The sequence below is a fragment of the Anopheles gambiae genome, chromosome X (genome assembly GCF_943734735.2).
Source record: "Anopheles gambiae chromosome X, idAnoGambNW_F1_1, whole genome shotgun sequence".
NCBI classification, from domain to species: Eukaryota; Metazoa; Arthropoda; class Insecta; order Diptera; family Culicidae; genus Anopheles; species Anopheles gambiae.
In genome coordinates this window covers 17,812,187-17,838,566 of record NC_064600.1, presented here as the reverse complement: position 1 = coordinate 17,838,566, position 26,380 = coordinate 17,812,187, and the positions used below count along the sequence as shown (strand labels likewise).

The 26,380-nt window shown below is 46.7% G+C and overlaps 2 protein-coding genes and 1 long non-coding RNA gene across 10 annotated transcripts in view; 2 read left to right on the top strand and 1 right to left on the bottom strand.

Moving 5' to 3' along the window:
- Positions 1–19,235, top strand: part of LOC1270412 (sushi, von Willebrand factor type A, EGF and pentraxin domain-containing protein 1) — a 28,304-nt gene extending 9,069 nt beyond the window's left edge. For all 8 annotated transcript variants that reach the window (XM_061649939.1, XM_061649931.1, XM_061649889.1 and 5 more), the window contains exons 3-11: positions 7,950–8,126; positions 8,284–8,853; positions 8,935–9,087; positions 11,393–11,719; positions 11,789–12,319; positions 12,392–12,985; positions 17,024–17,377; positions 17,449–17,628; positions 17,726–19,235. In XM_061649939.1, the coding sequence (XP_061505923.1) occupies positions 7,950–8,126; positions 8,284–8,853; positions 8,935–9,087; positions 11,393–11,719; positions 11,789–12,319; positions 12,392–12,985; positions 17,024–17,377; positions 17,449–17,628; positions 17,726–18,246 (3,407 nt within the window). In that variant the 3' untranslated portion in view covers positions 18,247–19,235. The remainder of the gene's footprint in view (positions 1–7,949; positions 8,127–8,283; positions 8,854–8,934; positions 9,088–11,392; positions 11,720–11,788; positions 12,320–12,391; positions 12,986–17,023; positions 17,378–17,448; positions 17,629–17,725) is intronic.
- Positions 19,071–20,780, bottom strand: LOC1270411 (peroxisome biogenesis factor 10). Its single transcript, XM_309110.5, has 2 exons — positions 19,933–20,780; positions 19,071–19,833 (listed from the first exon to the last, which is right to left on the bottom strand). Exons 1-2 carry the CDS (start codon positions 20,446–20,448, stop codon positions 19,441–19,443), a joined length of 909 nt encoding a protein of 302 aa, XP_309110.4. The 5' UTR covers positions 20,449–20,780; the 3' UTR covers positions 19,071–19,440.
- A 1,073-nt stretch (positions 20,781–21,853) lies between these two features.
- On the top strand, positions 21,854–22,281 carry LOC133393837 (uncharacterized). The gene is made up of 2 exons (XR_009766426.1): positions 21,854–21,902; positions 22,191–22,281. It is a non-coding gene; the product is annotated as an uncharacterized LOC133393837 (long non-coding RNA).
- Positions 22,282–26,380: the final 4,099 nt, after the last annotated feature.

Genomic DNA, 26,380 nt, shown 5'->3' with positions numbered 1-26,380 from the left:
GCTTCAGGGGTGAACGTTTTTCATCTCTCCTGCCCTCTCTCAATGCATACCAATCAACGCTTTATCGGGGCATTGAAATCGGCAGCGTTTAATTATTGTTTTCACCATCAAAAACATAAAAAAAAACACTCACACACCAGCACCCAAGTACGGTATACACTCCGAAAGCAAAAGTACGTGTGAAGGCATCCATTAATTGTATACCGTGTTGAGGCCGGGGAATCGGGAGCCGACCTATGTCTAATCACATTTTTCACAGTGCCCTCAGCACACGCTCATAATAATAGAAAATTGATTCCCTTAGTAATAGTGTGTGAAACCCCTTCCCTCCAGCCCCTCTATCACTGCCTCATTGGGAAGAGTTAAATTGTGCGAAACAGGAAAATTGAAACCACACCAAAAAACGGCTGCTTTTCCTCATTCACTTATTAATAATATGCGAAAACAGTTCCGCGCAACTGAAACGCACGCTCTTCCGGACGTTACGCAAAATTCTCAAGCATCTCTGCCCGTCCATCCCGACCCGTCCGCCGAGAGAAGTGCAGCTGCTGTGAAGGGGAGCACTCCCTGCTGCCACTCTCCAAAGGTGTACATGCATTTGGTACAGTTTGCCGTGTGAAGCATGTTTTTCGTTCAGGGTGGGTTACTTTCGCTTATATGCAACGTATGCATGTATGGGTATGTGCATGTGTGTTGATCTTAAAATGTAACCCCTTTCGGTTGCAGGAACAGGAAAGAACCCGTGAGACCCAAACAAACCAAAAAAAAAAAACACCCCAAGTGAACGAACGACTTCGATGCGAGAAACGAAACCAAAAAGTTCGTCGCTTTGCCAGCGCATTGAAGTCTTTCATATTTCACCTCAGTAGGCAGGTTCAAAGGTGGTGAATTTTGTTTTTTTTGCGCCATTGTTGTGCCGGAAAGGGTGTTCGCAAATTGGCAGCATAAGAAGATCCGCTAAAATCCGGGACACATTCCGCTGTGCGTTCGTTTCACTGGTCTGGTTGAAATTAGCTAACCGCACGGCTGCACTGCACAGGACGCTCATTTCCTGCATCGTGTTCCCGGCCCGTGGAGCTGCTCGCTGCCAACGTCTCAGGCTGCTTTCGATTTCGATTACGCGCGCTGATTATCGGTTTCGGGCCGCTGCCGCCGTAATTATAAAATCTTGTTCCATTTGGGTTGCTGTCGTTTTTTTTTGCTGCCCCATTTTTTATGCGTCTCAAATAATTTTCGCACCTTCGTATTCATCATACGTATTAGCACGCTTCAATTGAAACCCGCGTCTTTACATCGGAATTACACAAGTGCAAACACACACACACACATACACACATATAGGTGTACATTTTAGAGAGAAAGGTATGTTGAAGCGTTTTTGTGAGTGTCTGACGTGTCTATTTTTGCAAATCGTGTACTCCGTCACTGACACAGGTGGTGCAGGTGAGAACCGGCCAATGTTATGTAGGGCAATTGATAATCGAATTGTTGCAACTCGTGATGCGCACTCGTTATGATGACGATCATGCAAACGCAATAGCAACAACAACAACAAAAAACGGAGAAAGAAACATGCCACGAGAGGGTCCGTGGGTTTGCGTTGCGCAATCGAAAACGAAGGGTTTTGGGTTTTTTTTTTGTTTCGTTTCTGCAGGAAAACCATTAGAAACTCCCGTGTGCTTTCACCCGGTTCGAGCGGCATTACTTGTACGTAGCTTGTTGTGGTTATGTGAAGTGTGTTTTATATTGTATTTCTAACACACATCTGAGTAAGAAAAATGTGCAAAGTCTTACAAAAATCAAAGAAGCAAAGCGCTCTTTTTTTCGTTTTACGAGCGTTTCAAAGATGAAGCCTTGACTTGCACTTGCACATCACGCTCCAGTATTGTCCTTCGCTGTCGCTGCGCTGATGACTTAGCTGATGACTATCTTCTTTTCGTGACGCTGATCTTGTCGAATACGTCCAATCGAATCGATGATTAAAATCTTAAGCCATCGTAACGAAAAAAAAAACACACGAACGAACGTCTCTCGAAAGGCCGGTAACCTTCCCAGCACGCAATCGAGCTTTTTTTATGATGGAGCCTGCTTCGACTGGACGATATTGCTTCATTACACCAAATACCGGCAGCCAGATCGGTAAAGGGGCATTTTCGGTAGCGTACCGGCTACTTCCATTCCAACCTGGAGGGCCACAGGCAGAAGAGGAAGAAGAGCGTTCGCTTTCCTAACAATTGACAGATTGCCGACCCTCCAATTTACATGCACAGTGCACACACCGTGGAGGGAGGAATGTCGAGACCCCATTATTAAACACGCCTGCCCGAGCAGCTGGAGGAGCGGCGTTGGGAACAGGCAGTCACCTGCAGCCAGGCCACCGTGAGGCCACAAGGAATCCCCAGGAGCCCGAAGAACGGGGTCAACCGACGGTCGAAATTATACATTCGAGGGACATCCACACCCACGCTCCGCTTGCGCATTGTCTGCCGGACGCTGTGGTAGAAAAAAGAAGAAGAAGAAGAAGAAGCAAGACGAGAGCCACAAAGGCCTCAAGAAAGCACTCGATTTGGAGGGGGGCGTTAAAATCTAACGGTTTCTGTACCTCCCTTCACTGCGGTGCATCCAATTTCTCCGGCAGGAGTTTTCTCCCCGAGCAGAGGTTTTTCGGTGTGTGTGTGTGTGCGTGTGAAAAAAACGGGCGAGAATCTGACGACATGTCGCCAAAGGAATGATGTCGCGCGCGGACCGCGCGTTCGACCCGCTTATTGACGGGTGCGTTTCTCTTTTAGAGTGGCGCAAAACTGATGCCCGGCATGATTCTGCGCAATTTACCTTGTGCGTGCCTTATGGGCTGGGTTTTGCTTTTTTTTATTATTTATTTATTTTATTTTTTTTGCGTTGGCAACCTTATTCCGTGTAATTTATTCGGCGCGCTATTCTCGTTCATGGCACGGTGGTGTTTTTTTTGTTTTGTTTGCTCGTGCCAGAATCGGACCACTGCACAGCGGTAAGCTAATTAATTGAAGAGAAGAGCTTTCAAAAGAATCCTCCCAGCTCCCTTTCGTCTGGCCAATCGAAATCCGTGTTCCGGGCCAAAATGTGTGTGCGCAACACTCGGCGCGCATGCATGGAGGCCACCATGGCCGCCAAACAACGCGCGAATGCAACACGCCGGGCTGCACAAAAACAAAAGCGTGGTGGTGAAAATGTTGACAACGGGGGTTGCCACAGCAAAATGTCACTCGTCACTCGGGATCGGATGGAAACGCGCACTGACGAAATGCAAAGGAGAGGACAAACAAAACAAAAAAAAACAACCGCCAGGCAACACTAACTACCACCCATTGCCATTCCTACCTACCCGCTTAGCATCTCATTATTTTTCTTGCGGTTTACGGATTTTTGCATTTTTCCACCTGCAGGCGGGGGTTGGAGTGGGTGGGAAAACAAGCGGCGAGGCGACCGTGATGCAACTGATGCGTATCACAGTGTACTTTGTGTGTGTGTACGCGAAAGGTCAACGCAATGTGTGCGCGACACACGAGAGAAAAGAAGCAAAAGGCCACCTCGTGTCGGGGTCGGTCTAATCAAAAAGTGATTAGCATGTGTGTTTCCCTCCGAAAATCTATCCACACGCATCTCTGACAGTAACTTTGTACGTGTGTGTGTGTGTGTGTGTGTGTGTGTGAATCTGTGTGTGCAAGGGCTCTTTTTTCGGTGGATGATGCTGCTGCTGGCTCACACATTTATTTTTTAATTTATGATTGAAGCGTCTTAGATGGATGGTTCAATAGCCAAGGCACGCACACGGCAACAAGCCTCTTAAGTGTGGTGTTACTAGTTAGAAACAACTCAAGGTCTGTGCTGCGACTGTGTGTGTGTGTGTGTGTGTGTGTGTGTGTGTGCCTGGTAAAGATGGTCGTGAACATATAATTAGCATCAACTGAATTAATTCCATTCCACACACTGGCCCGACCCCTGTGCATTATTAGTCACTCTTTATTTGTGGTCACTTTTTAATATTTCACACAAACCACATACCCATTATCTGATGCAAACATGTTGTTCCTTTTTTGGGAGTTGATTTTTTTGTTTAACTTAAAATTCGGACTCAGCGTAAATCCTCCGACTAAACTAGATCCGAACTCACGACCTGCGGCGTGAGAGACTAATTACGTTACGATGGCGCTACGTGAGCAGCTGGAAGCGGTGTGCGTTAAGAGTCCAATTTAATGGCAACGTGTTGCTCTCTCAACAATGTAACGATCGAATCAGGACGCGTAAATTTCAAACCAAAGTAGCGGTTGTGGTTCGAAATCCCTTTGAAACACACAACACCTTCCTGTGGGTGGCTGATGTACGCCGTGATAATAATAATACCTATTACCGCTGCACTTAAAAAGATGCATTCTCCCATGCGCGATCAGGAAAACAGACTCCCCATAAACGTTCAAGATAGACCCCCGCGCAAACAAAAGAGTACGCTGAAACGATCTTTGAGAGAAAGAGAGAAAGAGAGAGAGGTCTTCAATTAAACCTTCATTTCACATGCATACACACACACGCACACACACACATACACGATGGCGGCTCATCATCGTCTGGCAAAACCATTTTCCATTCCAATTTGGATATGCCTCTGTCTGTACCGATCGAGGCCTCGAAAGGAAACAAGAAAACAAAACCCACGTTGAAAAGGAAAATGATTTATTATAGCTGAAGGATAGCTCTCTTTCTCTCTTCCCTTCTCTCTCTCTCCCTTTTTTTATCTCTCTCTCTCTCTTTGTCTTTTACATTTCCTCGTCGAATGTTTGCGAGCGTCATCTTCACACATGCTCTCGCGCACGAAAACGAAACTTAGCGTGTTTGGAAAATCTGTTTTTCATGGGCAAAGCCGCCGGCAACAACAAAATTGCAATGCTGCGTTTGCAACCACATTCCCTATCCTCTCCTCTCCCTTTCGCGACGAAGCGTTTATCACGCCACATGCTATGTGCTCCATGTTATCGCACGCTGCACGTCCCGCCCCTCGGGTTCGCCTGATTATATTCGATGCAAATGAAGAAATCGATTTCCATTTCTCGCTGCGCCGCGGGAGCGGAAGGTCCGGCATATGGGAAAGCACGTAACACACGTAACGCCCGCCCTTCCTACCGCACCGACACGCTCTATATCCTCACGGGCCGTTTGCGGTGTAGTGATGGGTAAATATAATTTTTTTCCGGAGTCGGATTGATCCGACTCCGGCACCCCTTGGAGTCGGACTCGGAGTTGCTCCGGACTGTTTAGCGGGGGGGGGGGGGGGGGGGGAGGGGGGGTGCGTACGGGAAAACCCTCGGACTCATCGACTCCGAGTCCGGATCACTCCGGATCACTCCGGATCACTCCGGATCACTCCGGATTACTCCGGATCACTCCGGATCAGTCCGGATCAGTCCGGATCACTCCGGATTACTCCGGATCAGTCCGGATTACTCCGGATTACTCCGGATTACTCCGGATTACTCCGGACTACTCCGGACTACTCCGGATCACTCCGGATTACTCCGGATCACTCCGGATCCGGAATGACTGTCCATTATCGTTTAGACAATTCTTGATGAGTTCATTGACTTTCAATTCGTACATCTAATATGTACGAAAACTGATCCGGACTGACCCGGAGTGATCCGGACTGATCCGGAGTGATCCGGAGTGATCTGGAGTGATCCGGAGTGATCCAGAGTGATCCGGAGTGATCCGGAGTGATCCGGAGTGATCCGGAGTGATCCGGAGTAATCCAGAGTGATCCGGAGTAATCCGGAGTGATCCGGAGTAATCCGGACTGATCCGGAGTAATCCGGAGTGATCCGGACTGATCCGGACTGATCCGGAGTAATCCGGAGTGATCCGGAGTAATCCGGAGTGATCCGGAGTAATCCGGAATGATCCGGACTGATCCGGACTGATCCGGACTGATCCGGACTGATCCGGAGTCGAATCCAGTTATGATCCGGAGCCGGAGTCATATTTTGCGCACCGGAGTCGGAGTTGATCCATGACTCCGCTCCGGATTACCCATCACTATTGCGGTGCGGGCCCTGCGTTTTTTTATATTGCCACCCATCGCGGAGGCTGCGCGCGAGAAAGCTTTGCTGGCGGCGGAAGCATGCGGCATGCGGGAGATGACGTCCGAGCTGCAAGCGGCGCCAACTTTCGGTTTCACTTGCGAAGTTGCGCTCCCAACGAACGATCACACACACATACAGACATACACAAGCAGCCCTGTTGGAGTCTCTGTTTCCGTCCCGCGCCGACAACCAGAGCTCTAGCGAGGTTACGTTCGTCGTTCCGGATGGGATTATTGAATTGGGTACTATTGATTTTATTGCCCCGCTCTCAGGGCGGTCCTGCTCGGCAGCTATCCTTCGTGGGGGCCGGGTGTGCGGTACGGAAAATGAAGGAACAACAAGGGCAACACAAGAAACGTAAGCACAGACCCACATAAGCGCTCAAACCTGCATAACAATAAACTTGTTGCAATCAAGCAAACGGCGAAGAATTTGAACCGGATGGTTGCGCGAGTTGGTTGCGTTTGTATGTGTGGGAGAGTGAGTGCACGCAAATTAAATTCGATTAATTATTTATGCACGCTCGCTCATAAAGTGAAAGTGTGCAACCATTGTTTTTCGTTGGAGAAGGTTAGTGGCCGAAAACGTTCGACAAAAACGCTTTATAATTACCGCGCAGACCAAATTTGGAACCTATTCTGGTGTCACGTAGCTAGTAAGCGAAAGTTAGTACTGTGCGAGTGCCATACCCTATCCTCCAAGGTGGCCTGGTTTGCGCTTGTTTGGTCGCTAAGTCTGTCTGTGGCCGATGTAGATAAAGGGAAGCAGCTTATTGCTCCAGTTGGTGACTAGAAATATATTTAATTGCTTTTGTTTTTTTTTTTTTCGTTATTTAAATGCCCTCAAAAAGGTTTGATTTATTCATCCTTCCGAGAAACGTAAATGTGTCAAAGGGAGGGGATATGCAATCTAAAAGAAACAACTGAAGGTTGGTGTTTTGGTAAAAAGGTTAGGAAACAGCTTGTGTGATACATTTTAATCCTTTAACCTTTCCTTCTACCCCCACTATACCAATACACCAGCTTGTCCCAATGTACAGCAAAAAGAAAAAAGGTTTGGGAATGGATATTTCTGCCTTTTTTTGTTCACATTTGTTTTGAACACCTTCAGGTCCCGTGAAAAAAGGTGAAATAACCAACGCCGAACCGTGGGCGACTCGTTTGGTGCAGCTTGACCGAACTAAAAAAACACACACTCACACACACATACACACCCATTAGTTACCATCGCCGATCGGCAGAAAGTTGAATGAATCTTCCACCGGCGCTCGGAGGGTTCGCCGCCGGCATACCGTTGAAGTCACCTTTTCACCTGGCCGGGCAACATTCGCTCTGAGCTCATCGTATGTGCATGCAGGCCCGGCAGGGGAGGAGGGGGGAGGAGGCCAATGAACCAGCATTCAGTGCTGCCTTACGCAACCCCACATTTGGGGATGGGTAAAGGAGATTTCAATGCGTTTCAAAACACGAACCTTCCTGGGAGGATGTTTTATATTGTGTTTTTTTTCTTCTCCTTATTGATGACGACGATTACGCCTTCTGCGAATTTTCTAGGTTCTAATGTGCGGTGTTACCCAATTTGAAGGGTTTTATTTTATTTGGCAAAAACCCCAATTTAAATTATTACTTAGTAGATTAGCATTGGTCGGGATTGTAGTATGCTATCATAGTAGGTTAAGCGGCCATTTTTCAATCCCATGTCTCTCGTTAAAAAAGATGATCGTCTTCCCAGAATATTTTGCACTCGTATTTGATTTCTTTTTTTTTGTATGCATCTTGTAAGTTACTGTCCAATTTATTAACGTACCGATTCTGTCGTTTGCTCTCTTTTCTCTTCCAGTGTGTGGTCCCCCGGCAGTGCCAGCGAATGCGCGGGTTCACACGGAGAAGGCGACCGACGGCAGCGGAGGGCTCAAGTCGGCCCGGTACGATTGCGATCCCGGCTATGAGCTGTTCGGGTCGGAGACGATTCGCTGCGACCCGGTGAAAGGATGGGACCGCGAACTGCCATTTTGTGGTAAGTGTTGAACCCCTTTTTGTGACCTGGTACCGACAGGCCCACTTTCCAATTTAGCACATTCCACTGACCGTGGGAGGGCGCTAATTCACTAGCGCGCTCTCGTCCGAACGCGCACAAGCATCTGACTCACCTGAGCCTCGCTACTCCCATTTAGGTACGAATGTGGCATACCGGAAGCCGGTGAATCAGTCGTCGGCGACGCGGGCCGGACCGGCCGGGTACGCGAACGATGGCAAACCGGGCAACCAGAATCCGGACGGGCAGGAGTGCTCGGAAACGCAGAAGGAGGTGTCCCCGTGGTGGCGGGTAGATCTGCTTACGCCGGAAGCGGTGCGAGTGGTGCGGATTACGACGCGCGGCTGCTGCGGCCACCAGCCGCTGCAGGATCTGGAGATCCGTGTCGGCAACAGCAGTAGCGATCTGCAGCGGAATCCGCTGTGCGCCTGGTACCCGGGCACGGTCGACGAGGGCACGACCAAATCGTTCACCTGCGCCCGGCCCCTAATCGGCCAGTACGTGACGGTGCAGCTGGTCGGCGTGGAGAGCAGCCTCAGCCTGTGCGAGGTGGAGGTGTTTTCCAACGACGAGTTCTCGTCGGACCGGTGCGCCTCGCCGAACCTAAGCGTGGAGACCGTACTGACGACGTTCGCGAAAACGTGCTACGAGTTCCACATTACGCGCGGCGAAAGCTTCGACAAGGCGCGGGCTGTCTGCAAATCGCACGGTAGGTCCCGCACGCTCGGTCGAATCCCCTTACGTTTGGTCCTTACGAATCACACTCTTTTCTCACCCTCCACACTGGCAGGTGGCGATCTGATACACGACTTCCGTGGCGTCACCACCGACTACATCATCTCGGAGCTGGAGCGGCGCAAGACCGACCTTCGGACGCAGCTCGTGTGGATCGGGGCGCAAAAGGAGCCGGGCATTACGTCACGCACCTGGAAGTGGGTTAACGGTAAGCGCGAGGTTTTGCAAACTTGGCAAAACGCAAAGCAAAAACTACCGGCCGGTAGGGGGTCAGTGTCGATAATTAACAGCGGGCCGGCGGTGGCATCATCATTTGCACACAATCGTACAATCGCACGGAGCGGTTCGTGCGATGTCATCGGTTATCAAACGTAGCGGTCAGCGCTGAATGACGGGAGGGAAAATCTATCGGCTGCGAATGGCAACGCACGCGGCCGATGCAAATCCGACCCGAAGGGCCAACATTCTCACGGCCTGCTGCAGGGCACAGCATACAGTCATAATTGGCCATTTTATGGTGCTTTCATTTTCAACAGCATCCCCGCAAGTGCGCGTACGGGACAATGGTGAGAACTGAAAACTAAAAAAGAAACAATAGGCAAACGTTTTCTTACTGCTGCTGATTGCGGTGATGATGAATGTGGTACAGGGACACCTGTTTGTAAGCATTTATCAATCACAAACTGGGGGGGGGGGGGGGGGGGGGGGTAAGATTGCAAATGTTAGTACTTCCCTTTCGTATCGTGTACCATTCCCACTCGTCGTTGTCATACCATTTTGAAATACATGATACGCTAATGCCGTTTAAACACCGCTTAAATCATGGAACGCTACAGCTAACTTGATTTTGTTCAGAGCTACGGATCTCAAGGAGAAGATGAGCAGTTATTTTCTCTTCTTCATGTTTGGGGCAATAACTGTAGTCAGTCTAGGCTTGCCATAGACTGTTATCTACATGGCTGTCTTGTATAGTGATGTGCTCTCTGTTGCGCACCCATGACTTCGATCCGACTCCGACTCCGACTATTGTAAGTCCGATTCAGACTCCAGAAAAATCGGAATCACTAGTTCCGTCCAAAGTCGGAGTAGTCCAGAGTCGCCCAGAGTCGGAATCATCCGGAGTTGTCCTTATTATCAAGCATTCCATTTCGTTTATGTTGTTTGTCTCCCACTTTGCGCTTGCACTTCGTCTACAGGGCTATGTTTTGAAATCCAACTCCAGCCGACTTCGGAAGTCTCTGACTCCGGGCGTCTCCGACTCCAGACGACTTTCAAAGACTCCCGACGCCTCCGGACGCCTCCGGACTACTCCGGACTACTCCGGACAACTCCGAACGACTCGGGACTACTCCGGACGACTCCGGGCGACTTCGGATGACTCAGGACGACTCCAGACGATGCCGAACAACTCCGGATGACTTCAGACAACTCCGCATCACTCCGGACGATTCCGACCTATAATGCAGGGCAGACGTATCTTCCGAATACGGTTCGGAAATTATCGAACTCGGATCCGAGTAGACTCCGGATTTTTGCCAGCTAGTCTTGTGGTAACTAGTGATTTACCCATCACTAGTCTTGGGTATAGGGAGCCCTCTCTTTCTTTCTTGTAGCGAGTCCTCCATAGTCCTTCTACACATACAAAACCAACAATTCTTCTGTTCATCTACCTCCAGATCCTGCCCAAGACAGGTTCCTCCAATTTTGGAGAGGGTCCATGTCTTAGAGACATAAGTGCTAATTTCGTACCCATCGGAAAAGTTATACTTTCGTAAATGCTTCGAAATTGCGTGAAAGATTGCTGTGAAATCTTTCCTATACAATCGAAAAGAATTTGAAGGGGAAAAAAGCCATATCAACCAATTTGTATCAAAAAGTGATGAGACGAAATGTCGGTATAAACAGGCGTTTTAGACTCATAAGTACTACGCAGTTGTTATTAAATGTTATTATATCGTGCGAGTCGACGACTACACTCCGGCACAAGTTATGATACCAACTGTATGGAACTTCTTTAGACTACTTCAAAAGTGTGTTCCGTTCCTAAAAGTGGAATGAATCGTGTTTGTAAATCAGTAGATGGTTGCACGATCAAATCATTAGTTTTCTCGATACACTGCAATTGGAGATTACTTGTCGTCTACTCGATCCCTTAGTAAACTGCAGCTGCTTAGGAGAGTCGCAGGCCAATGCTGTTTATATCAAAACCGCCCGCCAAGATCTAAGTTGGTTAATATACGATAGTCTGCAGAGAAATTTTAGTCTTGGATATCTTTTTCTAGCACCACCGTCCAATGACTCAGACCTACGGTAATATCAAAAGGTCCTCTCTACCTATACTTGAAGTAACTTTAGTCATTCCGATATCCAGGAGATGGCAAGAGAACTTAACAGAGCTGCTGTTCTGCCATCTGGGGAGGTTGTTCTAGCGACAGCGATCCCTTGTTTCTTCGTTTCGTTATCCATGCTACACTACGCTCATCTCACGGCATCTTCGCTTCACAAATCAACAGGCGACACGGTACTGAAGCCAACCTGGGGCAAGGATCAACCGAACAACTACAACGGCGAGCAGAACTGCGTCGTGCTAGACGGCGGTCGCAGCTGGCTGTGGAACGATGTGGGCTGCAATCTCGACTACCTCAACTACATCTGCCAGCACAATCCGTTATCGTGCGGTTCGCCGGAAGCGCTGGTCAACACGACCATCGTCGGGCGGAACTATACCGTGGGTGCGAACATTACCTACCAGTGCCCGGTCGGCCATTCGCTGATCGGGGTCGAGATGCGAACCTGCCAGCAGAACGGTGTCTGGAGCGGCACTCCACCGGCCTGTAAATGTGAGTCGAAGCGCTTGTGGGGAGGTAGGCGGTTTTGTTTAACGCACTTTGTTGTTTGTTCCCCCACAGACGTCGACTGTGGTCCGCTACCGGAGATTGAGCACGGTGGCATCATACTGTCGGAGCAGCGCACCAGCTTCGGCGTGCAGGCCTCGTACACCTGTCACGAGAACTACACGCTGATCGGTAACGAGAATCGGACGTGCCAGGCGAGCGGTTGGTCCGGCACGCAGCCCAAATGTCTAATCGACTGGTGTCCGGAACCGCCGCCGATTCAGGGCGGCCGGATCAAGGTGTCGGGCCGGCGGGCCGGTTCCACCGCCCTGTACACATGCGACTATGGCTTCGTGCTGATCGGCGAGCCGGTCCTGTCATGTGGGCTGGGCGGCAACTGGACCGGCAAGATACCGGTCTGCCGGTACGTGGACTGTGGCATGCCTGCCCGCCCCGACCGGGGCAACATGCTGCTGCTGAACGATTCCACCACCGTTGGTTCGGTGGTGCGCTACTTCTGCGACGACGACTACTGGCTGGTCGGGCCGCAGGAGCTCTACTGCACGAAGGATGGCAAGTGGTCTGGCAGTGCGCCCGCCTGTGAACGTAAGTAGCTCGCTGCTGAAGCATCGCTTCTCTCTGCATACCGTCTCTACAGCTCTTCCCTTTTTCACACAGTCATCACCTGCGAGACGCCCCACGTGCCGCCCGGTTCGTACGTGATCGGGTACGACTACAACATCCACTCTTCGATCCAGTACCACTGTGATCCGGGACACATACTGCGCGGCGAGGATACGCTCACCTGCCTGGAGTCGGGCCAGTGGAGCGGCGATGCGCCCGATTGCGAGTACGTCGACTGCGGCCCGCTCACGCCTATTCCGTTCGGGTCGCACCGCTACACGCAGAACACCACGTTCCTCGGGTCGGAGGTTGTCTACTCGTGCGCCAACTCGCACCGGCTGGCCGGCGTGAACCGGCGCCTCTGTCTCGACACCGGCCTGTGGAGCGAGACGGCACCGCGCTGCGAGGAGATTCGCTGCACCGAGCCGACCCTGACGCCGCACAGCTTCGTCAGCGTGACCGGCAACGATCGCATGTACGGCCGCACGCTGATCCGCACGTCGGACGCGACGGTCAGCGGTGCCCAGACGTTCCGGGTCGGTGCGCTTGCCAAGTATCGGTGCGAGCGCGGGTACAAGATCGTTGGCGAGGCGCTGATCACCTGCGAGGAGAACGGGCTGTGGAGTGGCGAAATACCGGAATGTGTCTGTAAGTACTAGGGCCAATTCGGGCGCTTTACATTATTACTAGGTTTGACTTCCTTCTATGAGAATGTCAATTAGTCCGTTCGTGAAAAAAACTTAACCAATGCGGAAGATCTTTCGTTCTTCAGCACAATATTTGCAGCGATCAACTTCATTCGTTGCCTATCGTTCTCATTTTGTATGGATAGTTTACAAAACCGATCCCATGGTGTTAATTAGTGTTGGGTAAATATGATAGCCGGTCTCATGGGATCAAGCCCCATATAGACCGTTGCGCATCATACGTACGACAGACTATCCTGCTATGGGGCGTAACCCAAAAAGTAATTGAAAGCCAACCCCACAAGTGGTACAGGCAGGCCTTGACCGACAACAGTTGCTAAGCCTAAAAGAAGAAGAAGAAGAAATATGATTCAGATTCATGACTCTGAATGAATCTTTGAAATTATTCATTGATTCTGAATCTCGATTTCAAACATTCATGAATCTTAAAGAATCATCAAACACAAATATTCATGAATCTCCAAAGATTCTAGGATCTCCAAAGATTCACGAAATTCTTCTTCTTCTTGGATTGACTATCTACGTGATTATGCCAGCCAATACAGACTTTCGAGATTGATTGGCAAGTACCACACAGCCGGATAGTTTGTTCTGCTACTGGAGACAGTCAATGCGAGGCTTGAACCCACTGAACAAGCATGTTGTTAGGCGAAATCGAGTCAATTCAATATTTTGATCGATTCATAAATCCCTGGAGATATATGGATTTTAATGGATTTATGAATCTTTAGAGATACATGAATACAGTGGCGGATTAAGGGTATCGGGGGCCCTAGGCGGAAAGACGAGTTGAGGCCTCCTGTAAATGGTAAATGTTGTTGTGGCGGGGGGGGGGGGGGGGGGGGGTTAGCGGCACAAAACTTGCTGTTGCGAGATTGAACAGACGGGACCCCTTCGATCATCAGTCACAGGTTCTAAAATTGTTGCTGACGGGGAGGGGGGGGGGGGGGGGGGGGGGGCAAATGATTCGCCAGCCTTGGGGCCCCAACGACCATCCTTCCGGGGGCCCTTGTCGCTAGTACTCTGTCCATACGGCATACTATACAATGGCAATCTACGGGGCCCCTAAATCGGCGGGGCCCCAGGCGTCCGCCTAGTCCGCCTACCGTTAGATCCGCCACTGCATGAATCCTTGGTGATTCATTAATCCTTGGAGATTCGTGAATCTGTACAGACTCATGAATCTTTCAAGAGTCTATTCTAGATTCGAATCACTTATCACTAAAGATTCATATGAATGAATCTCAACGAAAGATTCATGAAACCCAACACTACTGTTAATCATACATTAGTTCATCCGTTCGTTTGAGCGTTCTACAGCCTTGAAAGCGAACTGAACGAATGGATAAGTTTTCATCATCATCGTCATCATCATCATCATCACATCTCCAAACTCTCAACCAGAGGCGAATTTTCCTACAAGCGGAATGCTGCTGGCGGCCCGAACTAAACCTTCACATGTTAGTTCGCTTTTATAAGCGATTCATTTTTTTATTGTTGTTCATATGAACGGATAACTAAATCTTTCTCTTAATAGTACATTCTTACAAGTAAGTGTATGGAATGTGTTGTTAACGTTTATAGCAATCAAAAGTTGTTACAAACTTTTGAGATAATTGTTGAAGGTCTAGAAAAACTTGTCATACTTTCGCATTCTTCCATATTAACAATAAAACCTCTCATGACGATAAAACATGAAAAAGCTAATGGGACTTCGTCGATAGTTTCGATTGCAAGGACAACAAGTCTACAAATACGCAAGGAAAGGATAATAATTGTCGTCCATTTTTAAAGAATCAGTGAAACAGTAAATCATACAAATTTTGTTCAGTGAAATTTATTTTTAGAAGCATTTCTGCTTCTATAGTACAAGTCAGTCAATTCCGGACTACAGTATGTTCCCGAGTTACGCGGTTTCTGCGTTCCCGAGGAATCCGCTTATTTTGAATATCTGCGTATGTCGAATTTCACGTTTTTTGACTAAAATACTATTGATTACTTGGAGTTTTAGATTTAATTTAGTACTTTTATACACTTTATCATTTATTTGATATGATTCGTTCAGAAAACTTAATATTTCTGGCTTTTAAGCGGTTTCAATTTGTTAGCAAAAATGCAATTTATACCGAAATTTAAGCAAATTGTACTGATTTGACATTTAATCTGTCAAATTTAGAAAACCGCATATCTCCCAATCCGCGTAAGTCGAGAACCGTATAACTCGGGAACAGACTGTACTAAAACATGAAGAGATTTTCAACTTCGCAGGTTTCTATATGAATTATCAGACCATGCATCGTTATAAAACCTTGTCGGATTTTTCTACCTCCTCTCTATGCATGTATGCATTAAAAAAGATAAGAATTGCAAAAACTGTTGTAGTCATAGAAGGAAAATCAAACAGTTAAAAATGGTTAAAAAATCAATGTAAATTATGTTATATCCTTTCCGATGATTAAATTTGTTAGTAACAAGAATTTGATGAACAATTCTTAAAAGAAACAACTCACGATTTAGTTTCAATCTCATACAAAATTGTGAATGACTTACTCATATGTATGTAGTTTACGAACATTACTTTTTTTGTTTACCCATCAATCAAGGCACTAGGCGACCAATTAAGCCATTTTATAAGGAAAAGACTAAGTAAAAAAATCACTCACATTTTTACTAAATATATTAAAGATAGAACATTATATTTCTGCAATACGTTTAGAAACCAGATGAAATCAGATGTCAGCACAAACACGTGTTACTTTTGATAGAATGTTACAAACGATCTCAAGCTTTCCATCAGGCATCCTACCAAGACCAATGTGATTAGATAAACTACAGGTAGGCTTATGACTCTTATGGCTTATGTTTGCGTACTGAATCTAGTTAGATGCCATAAAACTATGCAAATGCTGCAAATATGAGAGGCCTATGATAAATTGAAAATAATATGCTACAGCTATTTCTTTTACTTTTTTACACCAATGATTAAAATTTTGTAACGTAACTATCATCCCAAAATGAAATCAAAAGATCTGCTAACTTTCGTTTTTCGTAAAATTCGTTTTTCTTTTGTTATGCATTCCAAAAATGTCTTTTATATGTACTAGATGAGTGGTCTCCAACCTGTGGTACGTGTGGCGTTAACAGAAGTGGTTCACGCAAAAATAAAACCCTAATACGATACATATCGTACATTTGTTTTCCCACAAGGAAGATTCAATTTTCGATCTCCACATGTCAACAACATTCAACAGGCGCGCCTGGAATAAGATTTAAACATAAGTTTAATTAAAATCATTGAACAAAGTCTATAACATGAATGCCTGCAATAGATGTGGGCCACAGCATATGAAGTTTCAAAGCCAAGTGGTCCACGAACCTAAAAAGGTTGGAGAGCACCAGACCAATTGCTAGGTTCTTACAGTGGTCAAATTGGTCAAGGTCAGGGCAACTGAATCAAGGAAGGCCAACTAGATCAGGAGTTTTATTAACGAAACTTTTTCATTTCATTGTGTGATTCATTTCCATACAAAAGACTCTTATCTTTAAAAAAATGACCACATGCGGACTGGTTATGAAAGGCTTATCTAGAAAATGAATATTTTCTTACACCAAATACTAATATTTGAATGTGGTTTTGACATATTTGCACTACCGGAAACAACGATGATGGACAACCTAAAAATATGCAAAATACCTAAGTTTGATTGTACGAAAACTTTAGGTATCATTAAAATAATCCAATAACTGCCATATAAACGGACAGATAAGAATGAATCCTCAACGAATACAGAATTATGTATTTGGTATTCGAAAAAAAAAAATCATACAAAATGCGAACAGTGTACTGTTTGTTGCTATTGCTATATTTTGGAGACTTTTAAGGAATCTAAGGGCCCCATTTCGATTCCCCACTTAGGGTCCCAAGATGGATAAATCCGCCTCTGCTCTCACTGATTATCTTCTCATCCCCTTCCAACAGACGTTGACTGCGAGATGCCACAGAATGTTACGCACGGCAAGGTGACGCTGGCCACCAACGCGACTTACTACGGTGCGGCAGCACTGTACGAGTGCGACGGCAACTTCAAGCTGGACGGTGTGTCGCGCCGGCTCTGCCTGGAGGACGGCACCTGGAGCCACGAGACGCCCGCGTGCGTCGAAATCACGTGCAACGAGATGAACGTGTCCGATGCGCTGCTGGTCAGCTACGGCAGCCGGCGGGTGGGCGTGCAGGCCGAGTTCAGCTGCAGCAAGGGCCGGTACATGGTCGGGAACGGGACGCGCACCTGCCTGCCGACCGGGCACTGGTCGGGCAGGAATCCAGTGTGCAAGCGTAAGTAGTGCACGGGGCGCAGTCTTGCCAGGTGGAGGAGTATTTCACGCGCGTGCTTTTTTCTGTTGCAGTGATCGATTGTGGCCGCCCGGCGGACATCGAGAATGGACGGGTCATCGTGGTAAACGAATCGACCGTGTACGGCGGTTCGGCGGAGTATCACTGCGTGCCGCACTATAATAGAATCGGGCCCTACCTGCGCAAATGTATGGACGATGGCAAATGGAGTGGCGAGGAGCCACGGTGTGAATGTAAGTGCTTGTTTTTGTTCTTGTGCAACTTTTTTGTGCGAAACTGATGAAACGAGATTTGTCTAACTCTGTCCCTCTCTCTTTCTTTCTTTTCCAGTGATCGTAAACGATGCGCAGGAGACGAACAGTCTCGGCACCGGGATCGCGATCGGTGCCGCCATCATCGTCATCCTGCTCATCCTGATCGGCGTGCTGTTTCTGCACCGCAACAAGGCGCGCCCGGTGAAGAACACCGAGAACGTGCAGGCGGCCGAACACAAGGAGGACCAGAATGCGGCCGTCATGTCGTACTCGAGCCTGGAGAACGGGCGGCACAACTTCGATCTCACCAACCGGGGCGGCGGGCTGGTCACGTTCAACACATTCCACCAGTCCGGGGCGGGGCACCATCCGCCCCCGCCGAGCCAGCTGACGCACCACAACAACAACAACCATCTTAGCAGTAGCAACAACAACACTGCCAGCTCGCGCACCGGCAGCGAGAACATCTACGACCAAATACCGAGCGAACAGTTCTACGACGCGCCGTACGAGATGCGGACGAACGAGGAGGTGTACGAGCCGGAACCGACCAGCCGCGGCAACATCATCACCATCAATGGCGTGAGCGTCCGGTGAACGGTCCGCCGCCCGCCGGGCCTTCCCTCGCCCTCAGAGTTCCTTGAGCAGAAGAAGAGAAGAAAAACCTGAAGAAGCAGGCGACGAACCCTTAAAATCCTTTTGTAGTTTTTTTTTGAAAGGGAGAGAACATTTAATGAGCATCAAGACAACAACGGCGCGGTTGTTGAGACTGACTGTTTGAACTAAATAGTGCGTGTGCGCGAATGTGAGTGTGTGCGTATGTGTGAGTATGTGTGCGCCAATAGATCCTCCCAGAGGAAGCAAACTAAACGCAACGTGGGCGCGTGACATTACGTTGCTGCGCAGCCGTAAATGAAAATAGAAACGCGCACAGCATGCTGCACGCGGTGTCGGATTGTTTTTTGTTGTTGTGTTGTTGTCGGGAAATGCGCGGGATGGCCCGACCTGAGCTAAGTATGATAGCACCGAGACAAAGATTAAGCAAAACCAAGCGAGGCGGACGGGAATTTAGATAGACCGCGTGTCAAGGAGCGGAAACCAATTTTATAATCGAAATCTAAAACTGCCGACCAACCGGGGTCTGGTAGCGGGTGAGAAGGAAGAAGCAAACTTAAAAAAAAGAGTAGATAGGCGCATTAGTACGCGCACAAGTGTATATAGAACTTTCCACTTTTCTTTCCATTTTACTTTGCCCGAGCCGGTATGCCGACGAATCCTAAAATAAAGACAAACGGAAAACGTATATCTTAGCGGCCTAGTAGTAGAACCTGTTACTGAGGTGCGGCGAGAGCCGTAACGCACGTTCGCACCATTCGCATCCCCCAGCCACCCCTTTCCAACGCACAATGTTGCACTGAGTATTGTTGTATGATACGTTTTTATTTCCTTTGTAAATAACAGAGCCAAGCTTTCCCAAAACTGAAACTAAACCATAAAAAACGGTAACGAAAAAGAACAAACAAACCCACAAACTGTTCCGAACATAGTGCGATGAATATTGAATATTATGCTTTTTTTAACGATAACGGGTGTTTGCCTATCGACTAAATTTCAACGCATGCTTAAGCACAGTCAGTCCGAAACGAGCAGAATGCTGCACACGAAGCACTCCCTGTAGTGTATCCTACCCCATAAAGCATGTTACCTAACCAGTAGCTTCTTTGGAACGTAAAAATCTCTTTTGAAGCGTTAAAAACCCTTCAGTCTGCATTGAGCGTTCGTTGCACACGGCTAGCTGGTGCGTTCCGGGTCGACGGAAAAGTTTTGCAACCGAACCACGCGCGTTTTCTTGACCGATTCGCGACAGATCGGACACACCTGGCGCTGATCGAGCCAGTGCAGTATGCACTGCCAGCAGAACAGGTGGCCGCACTGCGTCGCGGTGATGGCCTGCGCCGTGTCCATGCAGAGCGCACAGTTGCGCCCGGGCAGCGTCCCCGATGCCGTCCGGCTCCTTTCCGCCGACCGTACCGACGGGGCGACCACCTTTGCTTGGCTCGGTTGCGACCGGTACTGCTGGTAGCGGGCGGCAAGCGCTAGCACGAGCTGGGTGAGTGTCACGTATCCCAGCGCCTTATATCCGTAGACGGAATGGTCCTCCTTGAGCCAGTTGCGTATCAGCACCTGCAGCCCGGGTGTTACGGGTAAAAGAAAGAGACAAAGTAAAGCGGGCGGTAAAACACGGTAGAACAAACTTGCCAAATCCCGCAAAAAGAAGCTTACATAGTTTATGCCGGTCAAGCGCTTCGAGATGTGATACTTTCCGCCGTGGATGTAGAACAGGCTGGTGTGGAAGCCGCGCACGTACGGGACCACCACGCGCAGCGTGTCAATCAGCTTGTGTAGGCCGGTCTTGACCGACTCGAGCAGCTCCTCGCTCCGATCGATCTCGGTCTGCAGGTAGGTCAGCACCCGGTCGACCACATGCTCCCCGCCGTACTCGAGCAGGATGGCGAGTAGCTGCAGGGCCTTGTTCGGCAGCATCACGTAGTTCGCGTCCACCTGTATGATGCCGGTGTACTCTTCGCCCAACGTCTGCAGATTGTGCAGGATGGCGTAATGGTGGTAGAGCACCTCCGCCACCAGCTTGCACAGCGCATTGTACCGGAACCAGTGCCGCTGGCTGAGCAGTAGCAGCACCTCGCTCAGTGCCGCCCGGACGTACTCGATGTGTTCCTGGTCCTTCTGCACGGTGCGTATAATCTCCGCCTGGCCAGCATTTGCGTGAAACAGCGACATTATTGTAGGAATGGGTGTGTTTCGTTGGTGAATCGCGCGTTCGGCATACTTTTCGCTGGGGCAAACGACCGATGTAAACAAACGCGTGATGTAAACACAGCACAGCCGAGAGCTGTCAAATGAATCGATGATCGTTTTCTTTTTGATCGATTTAGCACCAACCAAGGTGCATCGACCGTTTGCTCATTCCACCGCCGGACAAACCGAAAAACCAATAAGCGAAAGGCCACGGGAGTGACAAAATGCTGACAAATTTTTCAAAATGTGAGCTTTTGTCACTTTTTTGAGCTTTTGTCAAAATTTTGTGACCTAGAGCAGCCAGGAAAAAAAGTTGACAAAATTTGACGTTCGTGAAAAAGCGTAAGCAAACAGCTATTTGGCGCAGTTGTGACTCATTGTTATGATAATACAGTCTGTTCCCGAGTTACGCGGTTTCTGCGTTCCCGACGAATCCGCGTAACTCGAATATCCGCGTAGGTCGAATTTCACGTTTTTTATTAAAATACTATTGATTACTTGGAGTTGTTGATTTAATTTAGTACTTTTATACACTTTATCATTTATTTGATATGATTCGTGCAGAAAATTCTAATATTTCTGGCTTTTAAGCAGTTTCAATTTGTTAAGAAAAATGCAATTTATACCGAACTTGAAGCAAATTGTACTAATTTGACTTTTAATCTGTCAAATTTAGAAAACCGCGTATCTCCGAATCCGCGTAAGTCGAGAACCGTGTAACTCGGGAACAGACTGTAATGCTAAAATGCATGATTCTAATTGATTTATGTACCTAGTTAGTGCTTCTTAAACAAAATATCGATGATATTCAGATGTTGGAGCTTTTTGTCGCTCTTGTGTATGTTTTTGGTGCGGCCACGAGAAAAGCTCTTTTTTGCAGTTGACAAACAATTTTGACAAAGTTGAAAAAATTTTCAACATTTTTTCAGCTCCGTGGCCACGCGCTAAATGTGGGTATAATATACAGGCGTTCCCCGAGATACACGGTTAACGGGGACCGAAAACGGCCGCAAAATACCGCGTATCTCGAATTTCCGCGTAAGTCGAATCTCGTAATTTTCAGCCAAAATATCATTAATCTTCGTGTAATTTTGCAAGTAGGGGATGGTTTTAGCCACCAAATGAATTATATGATATGTTTCTACTGAATTGAACAGTTTTAAACCTTTTTAAATGGTATTTTACATTTGATCAATACGGAAATTATTTGGTATTTCACAATGAATGTGTCTAATCAGTACAATTTGCTCAAAGAACTGTCAAATTTGGAAAACCGCATATCTCCGAATCCGCGTATAAGAAGTACCGTGTATCTCGGGGATCGCCTGTACAGGCGGGCTTATCTCGAACGATTTAACCGTAGTGTTGGCAACCAGATTTACACACGTAAGGCACTGGTCTAATCTTGTTGCGCGCAACATTGTTGCTGGCAAAATGTATGGATTTTGACAGCTCGCGCAACTTTGTTGCCAGCCAAATTCAAACCAATTTGATTTTTGTCTGGCAACATTTTCTATTTACCTTGGTCATGGTAATCGGGTGTATGAAATGACACAGCAGCAGTGTGCGTTTTGTTGACATCCGCTAAATTTGGATTTTAAGCATTTATAATACATTTTTTGTTGTATATTTCATTTTTTCAACACTTTATTCAACAAGTGAATGATACAAAATAATCTCTGAGCTGTTAATTGGCAATTTTTTTACGCTAAACAATGTCAAAGCGAAATGTTGCCAGCAACATTCATAGACCACCTCAGCGATATGTTGCCGAGCAACAATGTTGCGCGCAACAAGATTAGACCGCTGCCTAAGGCAGCGGTCAGAACTTCGTCGCATGCGATTTTGCCGCAAGCTTTTGTATGGGATTTGACGTTTATGACAGCCGCTGCGATTTTGCCGCATGCGGCGTTGCGGCAAAATCAAAATCGTTTGATTTTGCCGCACGCCGCATGCGGCATCATCTGTCATTTCAATTATTTTGGTGAAAGTGTCCGTTTGTTATTAAGTTCATCAACATGGTGCTGGACGAAGAAAAATTGATCTCTTTAGTTGAAGAAAACAAATGTTTGTGGTCTCATAAAGACGCAAAATATAAAGATAACAAGCACAAACAACAACTTTGGGATGAAATTGGACGAGAACTAAATGTTTCAGGTGCGTATTATATTGCATGTCGATGGTATTTAGTGGTATGTACATTTCGCGTTGACAACAAATCATGGAAGTATGTACCGTCTTCTAGCTGTAGTCGGTACTATCACATGAAATGTTAAGCATAAATAAAAAAAAGTTTTTCAACCTGAGATAACATATGTTTCCCCTTATCGCAGTAACTTGTTTGCCTAAGGTTACTTATTCGGCACTACAACTGCATTGTGATTGATATCATGCAGGAGTGGTCTTCTTTGCCTCACTTCTGAACACTTCCTCCACGATAAACGTTTGTTTCCTTCCCGTTATTCCTTCCCCTCCCTTCCAGCGCTTCTCACTACACCCAGTGACGGGTCTTCCGGTACGAGTTGCCCTCGACATAAACTATGCATCTCAAAACTCGCACGGGTACAACGGTTTCCGCGTGTGAGGCGCTGCTACGTGGTGCTTCTGACAAATCTTCTACTTGAACCGCTTGCCACATTCTCCGCACTCAAAGTGTTCTCTCGTGTGTAATTACTTTTTGTGATTCTTCAGCGTAAAAATGGTTCGGACTGACGTGTCCGCAAACAACGCACCGGCAGTACTTGCCTGCCTCCAGATGCTTGCAGCGCACTTGTTAGTACAAGTTAAATTTCCCGTTCAGCCGCTTGTCACAGTGAGGACAGTCAAACTTCTCGATCGTAAAGATACCGTGGTTCTGTTTGATGTGCCGTACCATACTGCTGGAAGTTTTTGCCGCACGGATCGCGAATGTAGTATTTGGGTACTGCGTCGTGCATCTGTGCGAAATGATGCTACAGGAACCAGACGTTTACCGTTTTGCCGCGAATCCTCGTTTCGTGTACGGGTCGTGTATAACGTCGTTTCGTGTACGGGCAGGTGCCGATTCGTGAACGAAAGGTGCTGCTGCTGTGTGTGAAACGTTCGGTTACAGTTCTGGCAGGATAATGTTGGCCCCTCATCAACGTGCTTGCAAATCTCGCACTAGATCGTCCTGCGTCTGTTCCCGTGTTCCTCCCGACTCCCCCCGCCACTGATGCGCCTTTTACCAACTTCCTTCTTCTTTCCTACCAACTTTCCACTTCTTTTCCACCCACAAAGCTTGTATAAGAAACGTTCTGATACGTGTTGTAAAAAAAGATACACATCTCCATCTATTGTTGAAAACTCAAATATTTATTTGAAACTAAAGTAACAGAGGAATAGCTCCGCGATGTACGTTATATTCTATGCGCATCGAAATATGCTTTGAAATATTCCCTGATCCCTATAGCTGCTTGTGACGTTGCATTATTATGTCGGCCAATAGTTTGATGACTAGTGCAAGAATTAGTTAAAGATGAATTAACTGGATCCTTGAAATGAATGCACATATTGTGGAGGATACAGGCTGCTCTTACTATACTTGAAACATGTTCTGGTGCAACTTGTAGTTCATTTTTCAAACACCGCCATTTGCTAACCAATATTCCAAACGCGCATTCCACACAACGCCTTGCCCTGCTTAATCTGTAGTTAAAGTATCCTTTTTCATTGTCAAGGTTGGTGGCAGGATATGGCCTTAGTAAATATGGCTTAAGGGGATAGCCTTGATCTCCTAAAAACACATGTGGCATATTTTCTTCGGTACCGGGAAGAGGTTTTGGAGGAGGAATATTCAGTTTGTTTGAATTAATTAACTGAAATAAAGACGATGATTTGAAAACACCTGCATCACTGCATCTTCCGAATTCTCCTATATCAATTGCAATAAATTTACAATCTGCATCTGCCACAGCTTGTAAGTGTACGGAGAAAAAATGTTTGTAGTTGAAATATTGTGATCCTGTATTGGAAGGAGCTTTTCCCAAATAGCCAGCTCGTACTTTATAGCTGATTTAGGGCTGTTTAACGAAAAATCGTTCCGATGTCGTACTTTGTGGCTGATTAAAAGATAGACGGTACTTTGTGGAACTATGGAGCTTTTTAACAGGCACATGGTACTCTTTGGAACTTTGCGGCTGATTAACACTATGTGTAGGGTTCATGATGGAACTTTAAGGCTTGTTTAGAACGTGTACCGAACTTGGTGGAACTTCATAGCTTTTTAATACATGACATCGGTACAAGGTGGGTCTTGTCAAAGTGTCAAAGACAGACGCCGCCAATCATCTCATTGCTGCTGTACAAGTTAGATTAGTTCTTTGAAGAAGGGATTTTGAAGCAAGTGATTGTGATTGTACAGTAAATTGTGATACGTTTCGTGTAATTTATGAATATTAAGGATTGAAAAATAAACACATGTACACAAACAAAATAAATCCTGTTGTTTATTTCATCGATGACGCTTGCTTGAAAATAAAACACAAAGAAAAATAATCCCCGGCACCGTAGCTTAAGGAAGCTGCTTAGGCGCTTTTTAGAAGGACCGCCTGGAACTTTGATGCTGTTTATCTACTGCAAAAGGCGAATTAGAGCAGCGATCTTTAGCGTGCCAAAATGAGCTGCTTAAGCAATTCTGGTTATTTGGGTTTATCTTTATATGCTTCCCATCTATTGTACCAATACAGTTAGGAAAATTCCATTTTTCTTTGAATTGTGTTTCAACATTCTCCCATAATTTTGTTGTTGGGTACGGCATATACTCATCCTTAAGATGCTCCCATATGGCGTTACAAGTTTCATGAACTATCATTGCTACCGTATTGTGTGCCATGCGAAAATTGAATGCTAACGCTCTGAAGCTCATGCCATTCGAAAGAAACCTAAAAAAAGGGTAATTTATTTTTTATTATACACTAATTTATGTTCGTTCTTTTTTACAAGGTATCATAGCGAAGAACAAATGGCGCAATTTACGCGATACATTTCACAAAAAATACAGCGCAATGAACCAGCCATCCGGATCCGGATATAACCCAAATAGCCAGCTCGTACTTTATAGCTGATTTAGGGCTGTTTAACGAAAAATCGTTCCGATGTCGTACTTTGTGGCTGATTAAGAGATAGACGGTACTTTGCGGAACTATGGAGCTTTTTAACAGGCACATGGTACTCTTTGGAACTTTGCGGCTGATTAGCACTATGCGTAGGGTTCATGATGGAACTTGAAGGCTTGTTAAGAAAGGGTACTGAACTTGGTGGAACTTTATAGCTTTTTAATGCATGACATCGGTTCAAGGTGGCTCTAGTCAAAGTGTCAAAGACGGACGCCGGCAACCCAAATAGCCAGAATTGCTTAATCAGCTCATTTTGGCACGCTAAAGATCGCTGCTTGAATTCGCCTTTTGCAGTAGATAAACAGCATCAAAGTTCTATGTGGGTCTTTCAAACAGCGCCTAAGCAGCTTCCTTATGCAACGGTGCCAGGGATTATTTTTCTTTGTGTTTTATTTTCAAGCAAGCGTCATCGATGAAATAAACAACAAGATTTGTTTCGTTTAAACACATATGTATATTTTTAAATCCTTTGTATTGATGAATTACACAAAATTTTACACAATTTACTGATAATTCACAATCACTTCACTCAATATTCATTCTTCAATTAACGAATCTAACTTGTGCAGCAACAATGAGATTATTGCCGGCGTCAGTCTTTGACACTTTGACAAGAGCCACCTTGTACCGATGTCATGCATTAAAAAGCTATAAAGTTCCACCAAGTTCAGTACCCTTTCTTAATAAGCCTTCAAGTTCCATCATGAACCCTACACATAGTGCTAATCAGCCGCAAAGTTTCAAAGAGTGCCATGTGCCTGTTAAAAAGCTCCATAGTT

Coding starts and splice junctions, on each gene's coding strand:
- LOC1270411 (XM_309110.5), bottom strand. CDS start 20,448: ATGTCGCTGTTTCACGCAAATGCTGGCCAGGCGGAGATTATACGCACC. Junction 19,834..19,932: donor GCTTGACCGGCATAAACTAT/GTAAGCTTCTTT, acceptor CCCGGGCTGCAG/GTGCTGATACGCAACTGGCT.